The sequence below is a fragment of the Salmo salar genome, chromosome 14, assembly GCF_965601325.2.
Source record: "Salmo salar chromosome 14, fSalSal1, whole genome shotgun sequence".
Taxonomy (NCBI): domain Eukaryota; kingdom Metazoa; phylum Chordata; class Actinopteri; order Salmoniformes; family Salmonidae; genus Salmo; species Salmo salar.
This window is the reverse complement of record NC_138304.1, coordinates 102,987,054-103,002,438: the sequence shown is the minus strand read 5'-3', so window position 1 is coordinate 103,002,438 and position 15,385 is coordinate 102,987,054. Positions and strand designations below refer to the sequence as shown.

The window sequence follows — 15,385 nt, the reverse complement described above, 5'->3', positions numbered from 1 at the left end:
CCCAATGAAACCAGAGAGGTTAAACAAAAACAAAGTCTGCATAAGACAATGTAATCTGTCCTGAAATACAAACTAGATATGAACGTAACCTGATATTTTGCTCACACTGACAATTAGGAAAAGCTAGGCTAACATACTGTAGGAATTAAGCTAGTGCTGTCCATCTATTCCAGAAAGTAAACATACACATCCAAATTCCACAAATAATGCTGAAACAAAAGATATACGCAAAAGGAATGAAAATACCCACTGACAAAGCTTCCCAAGGCATTCAACAAAGGATGGATGAAGTTTGTAAGCAGACAACTAAAACAGAGCACTCTGAGCTCTACATGAGGCAACAATGAACAACTTTCTCCTAACAGGTCAAATGACGGGTCATTTTCTCGCTAAAGGAAAATACTCCCGATCAACACTAGAGGGAGCCAAATTCAAGGTAAGTAATATAGGTAAGTATTGGTACTATAACAGAACAGCTGTGACAGGAGAAAACTGAGGATGGATCAACAACATTGTAGTTATGCCACAATACTAACCTAATTGACACAGTGAAAAGAAGGACGCCTGTACATTAAAATATTCTAAAACATGCATCCTGTTTGCAATAATGCACTGAAGTAAAACTGCAGAAAAATGTGCTAAGAAATTAAATGTATGTCCTGAATACAAAGCATTATGTTTGGGGCAAACACAACACATCACTGAGTACCACTTCATATTTTCAAGCATGGTGGTGGCTGCATCATGTTATGGGTATGCTTGTCATCACCAAGGACTAGTGAGTTAACCTGTTAGGGCTAGGGGGCAGTATTTACACCGCCGGATAAAAAACGTACCCGATTTAATCTGGTTACCACTCCTACCCAGTAACTAGAATATGCATATACTTATTACATATGGATGGAAAACACCCTAAAGTTTCTAAAACTGTTTGAATGGTGTCTGTGAGTATAACAGAACTCATTTGGCAGGCAAAAACCTGACAAGGTTTCAGGCAGGAAGTGGCCTGTCTGACAAGGTGTCGTTCTTCTTGTCTCTGTTTATTGAAGAGTGAGGATCTTAGCTGTCCCGTGACACTTCCTACGGCTGCCATAGGGTCTCAGAAGGCGGCAAAAAGCGGAATCGTGGCTTTGCAGGCTCTGGCTGAAAAAAAGTAGCGCGTTTGGGTAGTGGCTGGTTACAGTACTGTGAGACTCAGGCTCGTGCCCGCGTCGACCGAAAGCTTTGTTTACTTTCCTCTGTTTAGCTAAATGGACATTCCCGGTCGGAATAGTATCGCTTTTTTACGAGAAAAATTGCATAAAAATGGATTTTAAACAGCGGTTGACATGCTTCGAAGTACGGTAATGGAATATTTAGATTTTTTTTGTCACGAATTGCGCCATGCGCACGACCCTGATTTACCATTTCAGATAGTGTCTGGGACGCACGAACAAAACGCCGCTATTCGGATATAACGATGGATTATTTTGGACCAAACCAACATTTGTTATTGAAGTAGCAGTCCTGAGAGTGCATTCTGACAAAGACAACAAAAGGTAATCAAACTTTTATAATAGTAAAGCTGATATTGGTGAGTGCTAAACTTGCCGGGTGTCTAAATAGCTAGCCCGTGATGCCTGGGCTATGTACTTAGAATATTGCAAAATGTGCTTTCATCGAGTGCATAGAGGAGTTCTGTATCTATAATTCTTAAAATAATTGTTATGCTTTTTGTGAACGTTTATCGTGAGTAATTTAGTAAAATGTTAGCGAATTCCCCGGAAGTTTGCTAGTTCTGAACGTCACATGCTAATGTAAAAAGCTGGTTTTTGATATAAATATGAACTTGATTGAACAAAACATGCATGTATTGTATAACATAATGTCCTAGGGTTGTCATCTGATGAAGATCATCAAAGGTTAGTGCTGCATTTAGCTGTCTTCTGGGTTTTTGTGACATTATATGCTAGCTTGAAAAATGGGTGTCTGATTATTTCTGGCTTGGTACCCTGCTGACATAATCTAATGTTTTGCTTTCGTTGTAAAGCCTTTTTGAAATCGGACAGTGTGGTTAGATTAACGAGAGTCTTGTCTTTAAATAGCTGTAAAATAGTCATATGTTTGAGAAATTGAAGTAATAGGATTTTTAAGGTTTTGAAAATCGCGCCACAGGCTTCAAGTGGCTGTTACGTAGGTGGGACGAATTCGTCCCGCCTAGCCCATAGAGGTTAATGATAAAAAAACGGAATAGAGCTAAACAAAGGCTAAATCCTAGAGGAAAACCTGGTTCTATCAGGAATCAAGGTAAGACCCAAGTGCAGACTGTGTGAAGTAACAGGGGCAGAGGTTGGTAATCCAGAAGTGGAGCAAAGGTACAGGATGGCAGGCAGGCTCAGGCAGAGTGGTCAGGTGGGTGGGTACAGGATCAGGACAGTCAAGGGTCAAAAACCAGGAGGATGAGAAGAAAAAAAAAGAATCGGAGAAAAAACAGGAGCAGAGACAAAAACTGGTTGACTTGAACAAACAAGACGAACAGACAGAAAACAGGTATAAATACCCAGAAGATAAGTGGGGAAGATGGGCGACACCTGGAAGGGGTGGAGACAAGCACAAGGACAGGTGAAACAGATCAGGGCGCGACAGTACGCCAAATACTGTATAAAGTAAAGTTGCTTACTAAGACGACATTGAATGTTCCTGAGAGGCCTAGTTACAGGTCTGACTTAAATCGTCTTGAAAATCTATGACAAGACTTCAAAATGGCTGACTAGCAATGGTCAACAACCAACTTGACAGAGCTTGAAGAATTTTTAAAAAGAATAATGTGCAAATCTTGTACAATCCAGGTTTGCAAAGCTTCTTAGAGACTAACCCAGAAAGACGCACAGCTGTAATCACTGCCAACGGTGATTCTAACATGTATTGACTCAGGGGTGAATATGTATCTAATCAAGACATTAGTGTTACAGATATATTTATATATATATATATTATATAATATATTATATATTATATATTATTTATATTATTATTTATATATATATATAAATATATATATATATATATATATATATATATATATATTTTTTTTTTTTACAAAAGTTCAGATTTTTCTACCACTTTCAAATCACAGAGTATTTTGCGTAGATCGTTGACAAAATTGTTCAATTAAATAAATTTTAATCCCCAATTTGTAACACAACAAAACGTGGAAAAAGTAAAGGGGTGGGAATACTTTCTGAAGGCACTGTAAATACCTCGTGAGCTTAGTTCAAAAGTATTATCTCATCAGAACCCAACATATACAGTGCCGTGAAAAAATAATTGCCCCCCAATTGAGATGTCATGGAAGGACTTGAAACGAGCAGTTCATGCTTGAAAACACACAAATGTCGCTGAGTTAAAGGAGTTCTGCGTGCAAGAGTGGGTCAGAATTCCTCCACAGCGACTTGAGAGACTGATCAACAACTACAGAAAATACTTTTTCAAGGCACTGTAAGCTTGCTTTACTCCAATGTTGGTAAAACATATATAATTGTAAACAAATACTGTATTCAAGACATGGTTACAACTATATTTTTGATCTCGTGAATGGCCAGTCTTTGTATCTATAGCTACATCCCCATCCCGTAGCCATTTTTACCAATAAAAAGATGTGGTCTTCTTTGTTATTGTTTGAACAGTGTCCTAGGAAACATGACTCCACAGGCACAGCTGTATGCTGAATGAAAACACAACATGTAAAGTGTTGGTGTCATGTTTCATGAGCTCAAATAAAACATCCCATACATTTTCCATAGCCACAATAAGCTTATTTTTCTCTAATTTTGTGCACAAATTTGTTTACATCCCTGTTAGTGTGCATTTCTCCTTTGCCAAGATAATCAATCCACCTAACAGGTGTGGCATATCAAGACAGAACACATGTTCGGCTAAAATTTGATCATTGAGGTACTTAATGAATGATTGGAAATGAAAGAGACTGGGGGTTATGTTAGAAGTTAATGGTTCTCAGAAGAAAGAAGAAGGCTTTCGAGTGTGTTTGATGGAGGAGAGGAGAGCGATGTGTTGATACAGGGGAGACTGATAAACATCTGTGTATTAGATGAAAGAGGGTTTGAGGTCAGGAGGTCAGGAGGTGAGGACAGAGAGTAATAAATGTTTGGAATCCTGTTACCCTTTTAATTCGCTTCCTGTAGAGCCATAAATCCTTATCTCAGCTCGCTGATCACCATAGCTGCACCCACCCGTAGCACGCGCTCCAGCAGGTATATCTCACTTGTCACCCCCAAAGCCAATTCCTCCTTTGGCCGCCTCTCCTTCCAGGTCTCTGCTGCCAATGACTGGAACGAACTACAAAAATCTCTGAAACTGGAAACACTTATCTCCCTCACTAGCTTTAAGCACCAGCTGTCAGAGCAGCTCACAGTTCACTGCACCTGTACATAGCCCATCTATAATTTAGCCCAAACAACTACCTCTTCCCCTACTGTATTTATTTATTTATTTTGCTCCTTTGCACCCCAGTATTTCTACTTTGCACACTCATCTACTGTGAAATCTACCATTCCAGTGTTTTAATTGCTATATTGTATTTACTTCACAACCATGGCCTTTTTTGCCTTTACCTCCCTTATCTCACCTCATTTGCTCACATTGTATATAGACTTATTTTTCTACTGTACTATTGACTGTATGTTTGTTTTACTCCATGTGTAACTCTGTGTTGTTGTATGTGTCGAACTGCTTTGCTTTATCTTGGCCAGGTCGCAGTTGTAAATGAGAACTTGTTCTCAACTAGCCTACCTGGTTATATAAAGGTGAAATAAAACAAATGTAAGGATTGGAGAGAAAGGGGAGTGTCTTAAGTAGGATGCATATAAACTGTGAAGTCTGAAATCTTTTGCTGTCTGTTTACAGCTGTACAGAACCTTTTGGGGATTTTAAATATAATATTAAACTTGGTTAAAGCTTCTCCAGTGTCCGTGAGTGATTTATTCTGAAAAATAAGAACCTAACACACAATTGCACCTTGTGCTGGGGACACCAAAAGGCTTGAATGTGCAGTTTTGTCACAAATCCGAATGCCACAGATGTTTCAACTTTTGCAGCGGCATGCAATTTGGGCATGCTGACTGCAGGAATGTCCACCAGAGCTTTTCCCAGTCTCAATATTGTTTTCTTGTCCTGTTGTTATTCATCCGCTTTCAAAATCAACTGTTTATCTTATGTTTGCTTTTTTTCATCTGTTTTGAAACGCTTTTTTAAAATGTAACTTAAAAGAGTATTACTATTATCATTAACGAGGTATTCAATCAAACTATTCAGCGGACATCAGCTCACCATAGCTCAGGGACCTCTCCATGACCTGCTCCAGGACCTGGTTCCTCAGGGAGAAGGTGAAGTTGACTGCCCCACCAGCCTGCATCACGAGCTGGGTACGGAGGGAGAGGAGCAGGCCCGGGGCCCTGGACGACTGGGTCACTGAGATGTTATGCGTGAGGTTATGGCCATGCGGGTCCAACCAGCGGACCTCTGGTTCTGGGTAACCATCAGTCTCATAGAGGAAGGTCATGTAAGAGTGCTGGGCCTGGACTGTGAGGTGTGGCTCTGTGTAGAATGCTAGAGAGAGAGGAGTGGGATAGAGAGAGAGAGTGTGGAGTGGGATAGAGAGAGAGAGAGTGGAGTGGGATAGAGAGAGAGAGAGAGAGAGAGAGAGAGTGGAGTAGGATAGAGAGAGAGAGAGAGAGAGAGTGGAGTGGGATAGAGAGAGAGAGAGTGGAGTGGGATAGAGAGAGAGAGAGAGGAGTGGGATAGAGAGAGAGAGATAGAGAGAGTGGAGTGGGATAGAGAGAGAGAGAGAGAGAGAGAGAGAGAGAGAGAGAGAGAGAGAGAGGAGAGAGAGAGAGAGAGAGAGAGAGAGAGATAGAGAGAGAGGAGTGGGATAGAGAGAGAGAGAGAGAGAGAGTGGAGTGGGATAGAGAGAGAGAGAGAGAGAGAGAGAGAGATGGAGAGAGGGATGGAATAGAGTGAACAGACAGGCATTACATGAATGGGGAAACAGGTGAACAAAGTAACCATTCATCTGTCAGTCCCCGGTGAGGTGAGGCTCTGTGCAGAGAGAGAGAGAGAGAGAGAGGGATGGATGGAATAGAGAGAACAGACATGCATTACATGAAGGAAACAGGGGTACAAAGCAACCATTCATCTGTCAGTCCCCAACTCCATGGGCCAGTCTAACCCTATTGACCCAGCGAATTCTCAATAAATGTGTTGACTTCTTCTTTCAAATATCCCACAGTAATCACTGATACCACATAATCTCTTCAGTCAAATACAAAGATATAGAAGAATATATAGAAGGCAATATCCACAGAGGCTACTTATTTCAAATGTAATATCCATGAAGGCTGCTTCTATAAAACAATAAAACATCCAGAAAGGCTTTTTCATTGTTTAGGCCATACCTCTTTGGGACTTTCCAGGGCAGGACAAGAAAAGTATAGTGAGAGAGAGAGGAGAAGAGAGGAGAGCGAGAGAGAGAGAGAGAGGGAGAGAGGGAGGGTTAAGGGCCTGGACTGTGAAAAAGTTAAGAGTGCCCATGAGGTTCCTGAAAGTCTTCATTCAGTATGTACTGTTTAACAATCTAAACAGCATTTGTGGAGATGAATGTTTCTTTCCTCTGTACCTGGTTTCAAAAAGAAAACATCCACCAGCAAGCTAGGTAGCTAAACAATGAAAGGTGCACAATCCATGGCTCCAAAGCTGACTAACTAGCTAGCTACTCTGTAAGTTACAGTAGCTAGAAAGTAATCGAAAAACAAGTTGAGGAAAAAAGTTGTTAACCTCTTACATCTAGACGTTCCGTTAGCGGAACACCTGCTCCAATATCCAATGATGGGTGTGGCGCGAAATACAAAGTCCTCTAAAATCCGAAAACTTCAATTTTTCAAACATATGACTATTTTACAGCATTTTAAAGACAAGACTCTCGTTAATCTAACCACACTGTCCGATTTCAAAAAGGCTTTACAGCGAAAGCAAAACATTAGATTATGTCAGCAGAGTACCCAGCCAGAAATAATCAGACACCCATTTTTCTAGCTAGCATATAATGTCACAAAAAACAAAACCACAGCTAAATGCAGCACTAACCTTTGATGATCTTCATCATATGACAACCCTAGGACATTATGTTATACAATGCATGCATGTTTTGTTCAATCAAGTTCAAATTTATATCAAAAACCAGCTTTTTTACATAATGTTTTGCTTTCGTTGTAAAGCCTTTTTGAAATCGGACAGTGTGGTTAGATTAACGATAGTCTTGTCTTTAAAATGGTGTAAAATAGTCATATGTTTGAAAAATTGAAGTTTTTGCATTTTTGAGGAATTTGAATAACGCGCCACGGGATTACACTGGCTGTTGAGTAGGTGGGACGCAAGCGTCCCACCTAGCCCATAGAGGTTAATAAGTGAATAAAGATTTAGTTTAAGTATAACTCTGACTTGTATGATACGTTTGTCTCTCCTCATTTGATAGTAAAGATATTAACCACCACAGTGACCGTGTGTGCGTGTGTGAGTGGTCACTGTGCGACAGATGGAAGACAAAAGCCAATGGGAGTGGAATAGAGAGAACAGACAGGCATTACATGAAGGGGGAAACAAGTGGGACAAAGCAACCATTGGATAGAGAGAGAGAGAGAGAGAGAGAGAGAGAGACAGGGAGAGAGACAGAGAGAGAGACAGAGAGAGACAGAGAGAGAGAGACAGAGAGAGAGAGAGTTAAAGAAAATAAACGGATAAAGAGAGGTTGAAGGGGATATGTAGCTCGGTAATGTAGCTCAGTGGACCCTGGTATAAAGTAGTAGACTGGATAAGCAATATGGTGCCGTTTGTAGCCAGTGAGTTGGGGAAAATTCCAGACCAAAATGACGTGAATGTTTTATCCGGAACTTGTTATTCTTAGTCAGGACGAGGCTATCGTATATTATTTTTTCAAACACCGTCATCTTTCCAGGTAATCTAAAGAATGTATTTTCACAGCCACAGAGATGACTTGGTATTTTCCCCGACTAATATTCACACTTCTTTACGGGATCTAGTCCTGTGTAGTAATACCACTAAAACAGGAAATGAGTTGAAGCCAAAAAGGGCCAGACCCTTCCTGGTTTACTTTTACAGTAAAATAGAGGGAGTCAATTCAGGTCAGCCCTGTCTGCTTTAAAAGGCAAAAATGAATCTAGGTCAGGGTAGAGCTGTGGCATTTTGTCAGCCGGTTATTGTCAGGCAAATGACTGCCGGTCTCACGGTAATTGACCGTTAATTAACAAACACATTTAGCATCTCCTGGCCTCCACACATACAAGCAGCTGATGCGTGACTTTGGAACAGATACATAAAAAAGTCTAATACCTCAATTGAATTATACACCATCACAATAAATCCATAATTCATTTGTGTCAGGTCTAAAGAAACATTATGATATGAAGAAAATGTATTTCAGAAGAACAGAATATGAGTCCCGTGCTATAATTTTATTTTATATGATTTTATAGTAAGAAGAATATAATTGAACAGTGTGCTTAGCCACGGATGTTGGGCGATTAGGCTTGGCTTACAGTCGGTGATCCAATTCATCCCAAAGGTGTTTGATGGGGTTGAGGTCAGGGCTCTGTGCAAGCCAGTCAAGTTCTTCCACACTGATCTCGACAAACCATTTCTGTATAGACCTCGCTTTGTGCTTAGGAGCATTCTCATGTTGGAACAGGAAAGGGCCTTCCCTAAACTGTTGCAACAAAGTTAGAAACAAAGAATTGTCTAGAATGTCATTGTATAGTTATTGTGTTGTCATTGCTTGCATAGGCAGTTTGGAACTTGGTAGTGAGTGTTACAACCGAGGACTGATGATTATTACACGCTTCAGCACTCGGCGGTCCCGTTCTGTGAACTTGTGTGGCCTTCTGTCATGGGTGTCGTATGAATTGGACCAAAACGCAGCGGGAATGTGAATGCTCATTATCTTCTTTAATAAACAAAAATGGACACGGAACAAAAAGAACGACGAAAACAGTCTTGTCAGGTGCAACAAACACTAAACAGGAAACAACTACCCACAAATCCCATAGAAAAAACACCCCTACTAAATAGGACCTTCAATTAGAGGCAACGAGGAACAGCTGCCTCCAATTGAAGGTCAAAACAATAAACTAGACATAGAAATAGAAAAACGAGAAAATAGGACATAGAAATACAAAACATAGAACACAACCCAAAAACCCAAACAACACAAAACAAACACACCCCTGCCACATCCTGACCAAACTACAATAACAAATAACCTCTTTTACTGGTCAGGACGTGACACCTACCACTTCACGGCTGAGCCATTGTTGATCCTAGACATTTCCACTTCCCAATAACAGCAATTACAGTTGACTGGGGCAGCTCTAGCAGGGCAGACATAGGACGAACTGACTTGTTGGAAATTTGGCATCCTATGACGGTGCCACGTTGAAAGTCAGTGAGTTCTTCAGGGCCATTCTACTGCCTATGTTTATCTATGTAGATTGCATAAATGTGTGGTTGATTTTATACACCTGTCAGCAACAGATGTGGCAGAAACCACTAATTGGAAGGGTTGTCCACATACACCATACAAAAAAGTATCGCTCTCTCTCTCTTTCTCTCTCTCTCTCTTTCTCCCTCTCTTTCTCTCTCTCTCTTTCTCTCTCTCTCTTTCTCTCTCTCTCTCTCTCTCTCTCTCTTTCTCCCTCTCTTTCTCTCTCTCTCTTTCTCTCTCTCTCTTTCTCTCTCTCTCTCTCCCTCTCTCTTTCTCTCTCTCTTTCTCTCTCTCTTTCCCCCTCTTTCTCCCTCTCTTTCTCTCTCCTTCTCTCTCTCCTTCTCTCTCTCTTTCTCTGTATATACAGTACCACTCAAACGTTTGGACACACCTACTCATTCAAGGGTTTTTCTTTATTTTTACTATTTTGTAAATTGCAGAATAATAGTGAAGACATCAAAACTATGAAATAACACATATGGAATCATGTAGTAACCAAAAAAGTGTTAACCTCTCGCATCTAGATGTTCCGCGAGCGGAATGCCTCACCAATATCCAATGGTAGAGCGTGGCGCGAAATACAAAAACCTTAAAAATGCTATAACTTCAATTTCTCAAACATATGACTATTTTACACCATTTGAAAGATAAGACTCTCGTTAATCCAACCACATTGTCCAATTTCAAAAAGGCTTTACAGCGAAAGCAAAACATTAGATTATGTCAGTACCCAGCAAAAAATAATCACACAGCTATTTTCAAAACAAGCATATATGTCACAAAAACCCAAACCACAGCTAAATGCAGCACTAACCTTTGATGATCTTCATCAGATGACACTCCTAGGACATTATGTTATACAATACATGCATGTTTTGTTCAATCAAGTTCATATTTATATCAAAAAACAGCTTTTTACATTAGCATGTGATGTTCAGAACTAGTATACCCACCGAAAACGTCCGGTGAATTTACTAAATTACTCATCATAAACGTTTACAAAATACATAACAATTATCTTAAGAATTATAGATACAGAACTCTTTTATGCAATCGCTATGTCAGATTTTAAAATAGCTTTTCGGCGAAAGCACATTTTGCAATATTCTGAGTACATTGCTCGGCCATCACAGGCTAGCTATTCAGACACCCGCCAACTTCGGGGCTCACTAAACTCAGAATTACTATTAGAAAAATTGTATTACCTTTGCTGTTCTTCGTCAGAATGCACTGCCAGGACTTCTACTTCAACAACAAATGTTGTTTTGGTTCCAAATAATCCATAGTTATATCCAAATACCTCCGTTTTGTTCGTCCGTTCAGGTCACTATCCAAAGGGTAACGCGCGAGCATATTTCGTGACAAAAAAAATTCAAAATGTTCCATTACCGTACTTAGAAGCATGTCAAACGCTGTTTAAAATCAATTTTTATGCTATTTTTCTCGTAAAATAGCGATAATATTCCAACCGGACAATGTTGTATTCATTCAAAGAGGGAAATAAAAAATGTTTGAGGTCTCGTGAATGCGCATCTCCAGTCTCTCTGTCACCAGGCAGTCCACTGACAAACTATGCTGCTGTTATCTGCCCAGAGACAGGAGACGCGTCATTCCGGTTTCTGAAGGCTTTAGAGAGCCAATGGAAGCCTTAGAAAGTGTCACGTAACAGCACAGATACTGTAATTTCGATAGAGATGCAACAGAAGAACTACAAATTGTCAGACAGGCCACTTCCTGCTTGGAATCTTCTCAGGTTTTTGCCTGCCGTATGAGTTCTGTTATACTCACAGACACCATTCAAACAGTTTTAGAAACTTTAGAGCGTTTTCTATCCAAATCTACTAATAATATGCATATTCTCAAGAGTAGTAACCAGTTTAAATTGGGTACGTTTTTTTTATCCGGCCGTGAAAATACTGCCCCCTATCCCAGACAGGTTAAACAAATCAAAACATATTTTATATTTGAGATACTTCAAAGAAGCCACCCTTTGCCTTGATGGCAGCTTTGGCATTCTCTCAACCAGCTTCATGAGGTAGTCACCTGGAATGAATTTCAATAAACAGGTGTGCCTTGTTAAAAGTAAATTAGTGGAATGTCTTTCCTTCTTAATGTGTTTGAGCCAATCAGTTGTGCTGTGACCAGGTAGGTGTGGTATACAGAAGATAGCCCTATTTGGTAAAAGACCAAGTCCATGTTATGGCAAGAAAAGCTCAAATAAGCAAAGAGAAATGACAGTCAATCCGTAAAATGTCAAGTTTCTTCAAGTGCAGTCGCAAAAACCATCACGCGCTGTGATGAAACTGGCTCTCAAGAGGACCACCAAAGGAAAGGAAGACCCAGAGATATCCTCTGCTGCAGAGGATACATTCATTAGAGTTAACTGCACCTAAGATTGCAGCCCAAAAAAATGCTTCACAGAGTTCAAGTAACAGACACATCTCAACATCAACTGTTCAGAGGAGACTGCGTGAATCAGGCCTTCATGGTCAAATTTCTGCAAAGAAAACCACTACTAAAGGACACCAATAAGATGAAAAGACTTGCTATGTAGCATATCTTGATATGTAGCATATCTGAAGAATATGTAGGATAGAATAGTACATTTACAGCAATAGTTGAATAGGATGGCCTTGACTAGAATACACTATATAAACTCAGTCCTCTAACTGTCCACTGCGTTTATTTTCAGCAAACTTAACATGTGTAAATATTTCTATGAACGTTACAAGATTCAACAACTGAGACATAAACTGAACAAGTTCCACAGACATGTGACTAACATAAATGGAATAATGTGTCCCTGAACAAAGGGGGGGTCAAAATCAAAAGTAACAGTCAGTATCTGGTGTGGCCACCAGCTGCATTAAGTACTGCAGTGCATCTCCTCCTCATGAACTGCACCAGATTTGCCAGTTCTTGCTTTGAGATGTCACCCCACTCTTCCACCAAGGCACCTGCAAATTCCCTGACATTTCTGGGGGGAATGGCCCTAGCCCTCACCCTCCGATCCAACAGGTCCCAGATGGGCTCAATGGGATCGAGATCCGGGCTCTTCGCTGGCCATGTAGAACCCTGACATTCCTGTCTTGCAGGAAATCATGCACAGAACGAGCAGTATGGCTGGTGGAATTGTCATGCTGGAGGGTCATGTCAGGATGAGCCTGCAGGAAGGGTACCACATGAGGGAGGAGGATGTCTTCCCTGTAACGCACAGCGTTGAGATTGCCTGCAATGACAACAAGCTCAGTCCAATGATGCTGTGACACACTGCCCCAGACCATGATGGACCCTCCACCTCCAAATCGATCCCGCTCCAGAGTACAGGCCTCAGTGTAACGTTCATTGCTTTGACGATAAACGCAAATCCAACCATCACCCCTGGTGAGACAAAACCGCGACTCGTCAGTGAAGAGCACTTTTTGCCAGTCCTGTCTGGTCCAGCGACGGTGGGTTTGTGCCCATAGGCGACGTTGTTGCTGGTGATGTCTGGTGAGGACATGCCTTACAACAGGCCTACAAGCCCGCAGTCCAGCCTCTCTCAGCAGATTGCGGACAGTCTGAGCACTGATGGAGGGATTGTGCATTCCTGGTGTAACTCGGGCAGTTGTTGTTGCCATCCTGTACCTGTCCCACAGGTGTGATGTTCGGATGTACCGATCCTGTGCAGGTGTTGTTACACGTGGCCTGCCACTGTGAGGATGATCAGCTGTACATCCTTTCTCCCTGTAGCGCTGTCTTAGGCATCTTACAGTACGGACATTGTAATTTATTGCCCTGGCCACATCTGCTAGAATCCTGACTAGAACCAAAAAATTTGATCATATTACTCCAGTGTTAGCCTCCCTACACTGGCTTCCTGTTAAGGCAAGGGCTGATTTCAAGGTTTTACTGCTAACCTACAAAGCATTACATGGGCTTGCTCCTACCTATCTTTCCGATTTGGTCCTGCCGTACATACCTACACGTACGCTACGGTCACAAGACGCAGGCCTCCTAATTGTCCCTAGAATTTCTAAGCAAACGGCTGGAGGTAGGGCTTTCTCCTATAGAGCTCCATTTTTATGGAATGGTCTGCCTACCAATGTGAGAGACGCAGACTCAGTCTCAACCTTTAAGTCTTTACTGAAGACTTATCTCTTCAGTAGGTCCTATGATTAAGTATAGTCTGGCCCAGGAGTGTGAAGGTGAACGGAAAGGCTGGAGCAACGAACCGCCCTTGCTGTCTCTGCCTTGCCGGTTCCCCTCTTTCCACTGGGATTCTCTGCCTCTAACCCTTTTACAGAGGCTGAGTCACTGGCCTACTGGTGTTCTTCCATGCCGTCCATGGGAGGGGTGCGTCACTTGAGTGGGTTGAGTCACTGACGTGGTCTTCCTGTCTGGGTTGGCGCCCCCCCCCCCCCCCCCCCCCCCCCCCCCCTTGGGTTGTGCCATGGCGGAGATCGTTGTGGGCTATACTCGGCCTTGTCTTAGGACGGTAAGTTGGTGGTTGGAGACATCCCTCTAGTGGTGTGGGGGCTGTGCTTTGGCAAAGTGGGTGGGGTTATATCCTGCCTGTTTGGCCCTGTCCGGGGGTATCATCGGATGGGGCCACAGTGTCTTCTGATCCCTCCTGTCTCAGCCTCCAGTATTTATGCTGCAGTAGTTTATGTGTCGGGGGGCTAGGGTCAGTCTGTTACATCTGGAGTATTTCTCTTGTCTTATCCGGTGTCCTGTGTGTATTTAAATATGCTCTCTCTAATTCTCTCTTTCTCTCTTTCTGTCTTTCTCTCGGAGGACCTGAGCCCTAGGACCATGCCTCAGGACTACCTGGTATGATGACTCCTTGCTGTCCCCAGTCCACCTGGCCGTGCTGCTGCTCCAGTTTCAACTGTTCTGCCTGCGGCTATGGAACCCTGACCTGTTCACCGGACGTGCTTGTTGCACCCTCGACAACTACTATGATTATTATTATTTGACCATGCTGGCCATTTATGAACATTTTAACATTTTAACATTTTGACCATGTTCTGTTATAATATCCACCCTGCACAGCCAGAAGAGGACTGGCCACCCCTCATAGCCTGGTTCCTCTCTAGGTTTCTTCCTAGGTTTTTGGCCTTTCTAGGGAGTTTTTCCTAGGGAGTTTTTCCTAGCCACTGTGCTTCTTTCACATGCTTTGCTTGCTGTTTGGGGTTTTAGGCTGGGTTTCTGTACAGCACTTTGAGAATATCAGCTGATGTACGAAGGGCTATATAAAAATAAATTTGATTTGATTGATTTGATCTGCAGTCCTCATGCCTCCTTGCAGCATGCCTAAGGTATGTTCACACAGATGAGCAGGGACCTTGGGCATCTTTCTTTTGGTGTTTCTCAGAGTCAGCAGAAAGGCCTCTTTAGTGACCTAAGTTTTCATAACTGTGACCTTAATTGCCTACCGTCTGTAAGCTGTTAGTGTCTTAATGTGTAATGGCGGATGGTTGCAAATCTGAGTCCATAGCTCAGGTGTTCCGCAAGGTTCTATTTTGGGCCCGCTGTTGTTCATTTTGTATATCAACAACATTGGGGATCTTATTGAAACAAACGGATGTTCATTTTTATGCAGATGATACTGTTCTTTATTCAAGTGGTTGTAGTTTATCATTAGCTTTTGAAAATGCCCAAAGAGCATTTAACATCATACAACAGAATCTGTATGATTTAAAGCTGATTCTAAATTAGAGTAAAACAAAATGCCAGGCATTTCAAATGCCAGGCATGTTACAAATCATGTCATTGCTACATTGGCTGGACATAATATAGAGCAAGTTAAAGTGTACAAATATTTGGGTGTGTGGGTTGTTGATAAGCTGAGCTTCA

The 15,385-nt window shown here is 41.7% G+C and overlaps 1 protein-coding gene across 1 annotated transcript in view; it reads right to left on the bottom strand.

Annotated features, from left to right (window-relative positions):
- The window catches only part of LOC123726888 (CD276 antigen), a 49,070-nt gene that overhangs the window by 19,481 nt on the left and 14,204 nt on the right, over window positions 1-15,385 (bottom strand). Inside the window, exon 3 of the mRNA XM_045695059.2 lies at window positions 5,326-5,604. Within this exon, the coding sequence (XP_045551015.1) occupies window positions 5,326-5,604 (279 nt within the window). The remainder of the gene's footprint in view (window positions 1-5,325; window positions 5,605-15,385) is intronic.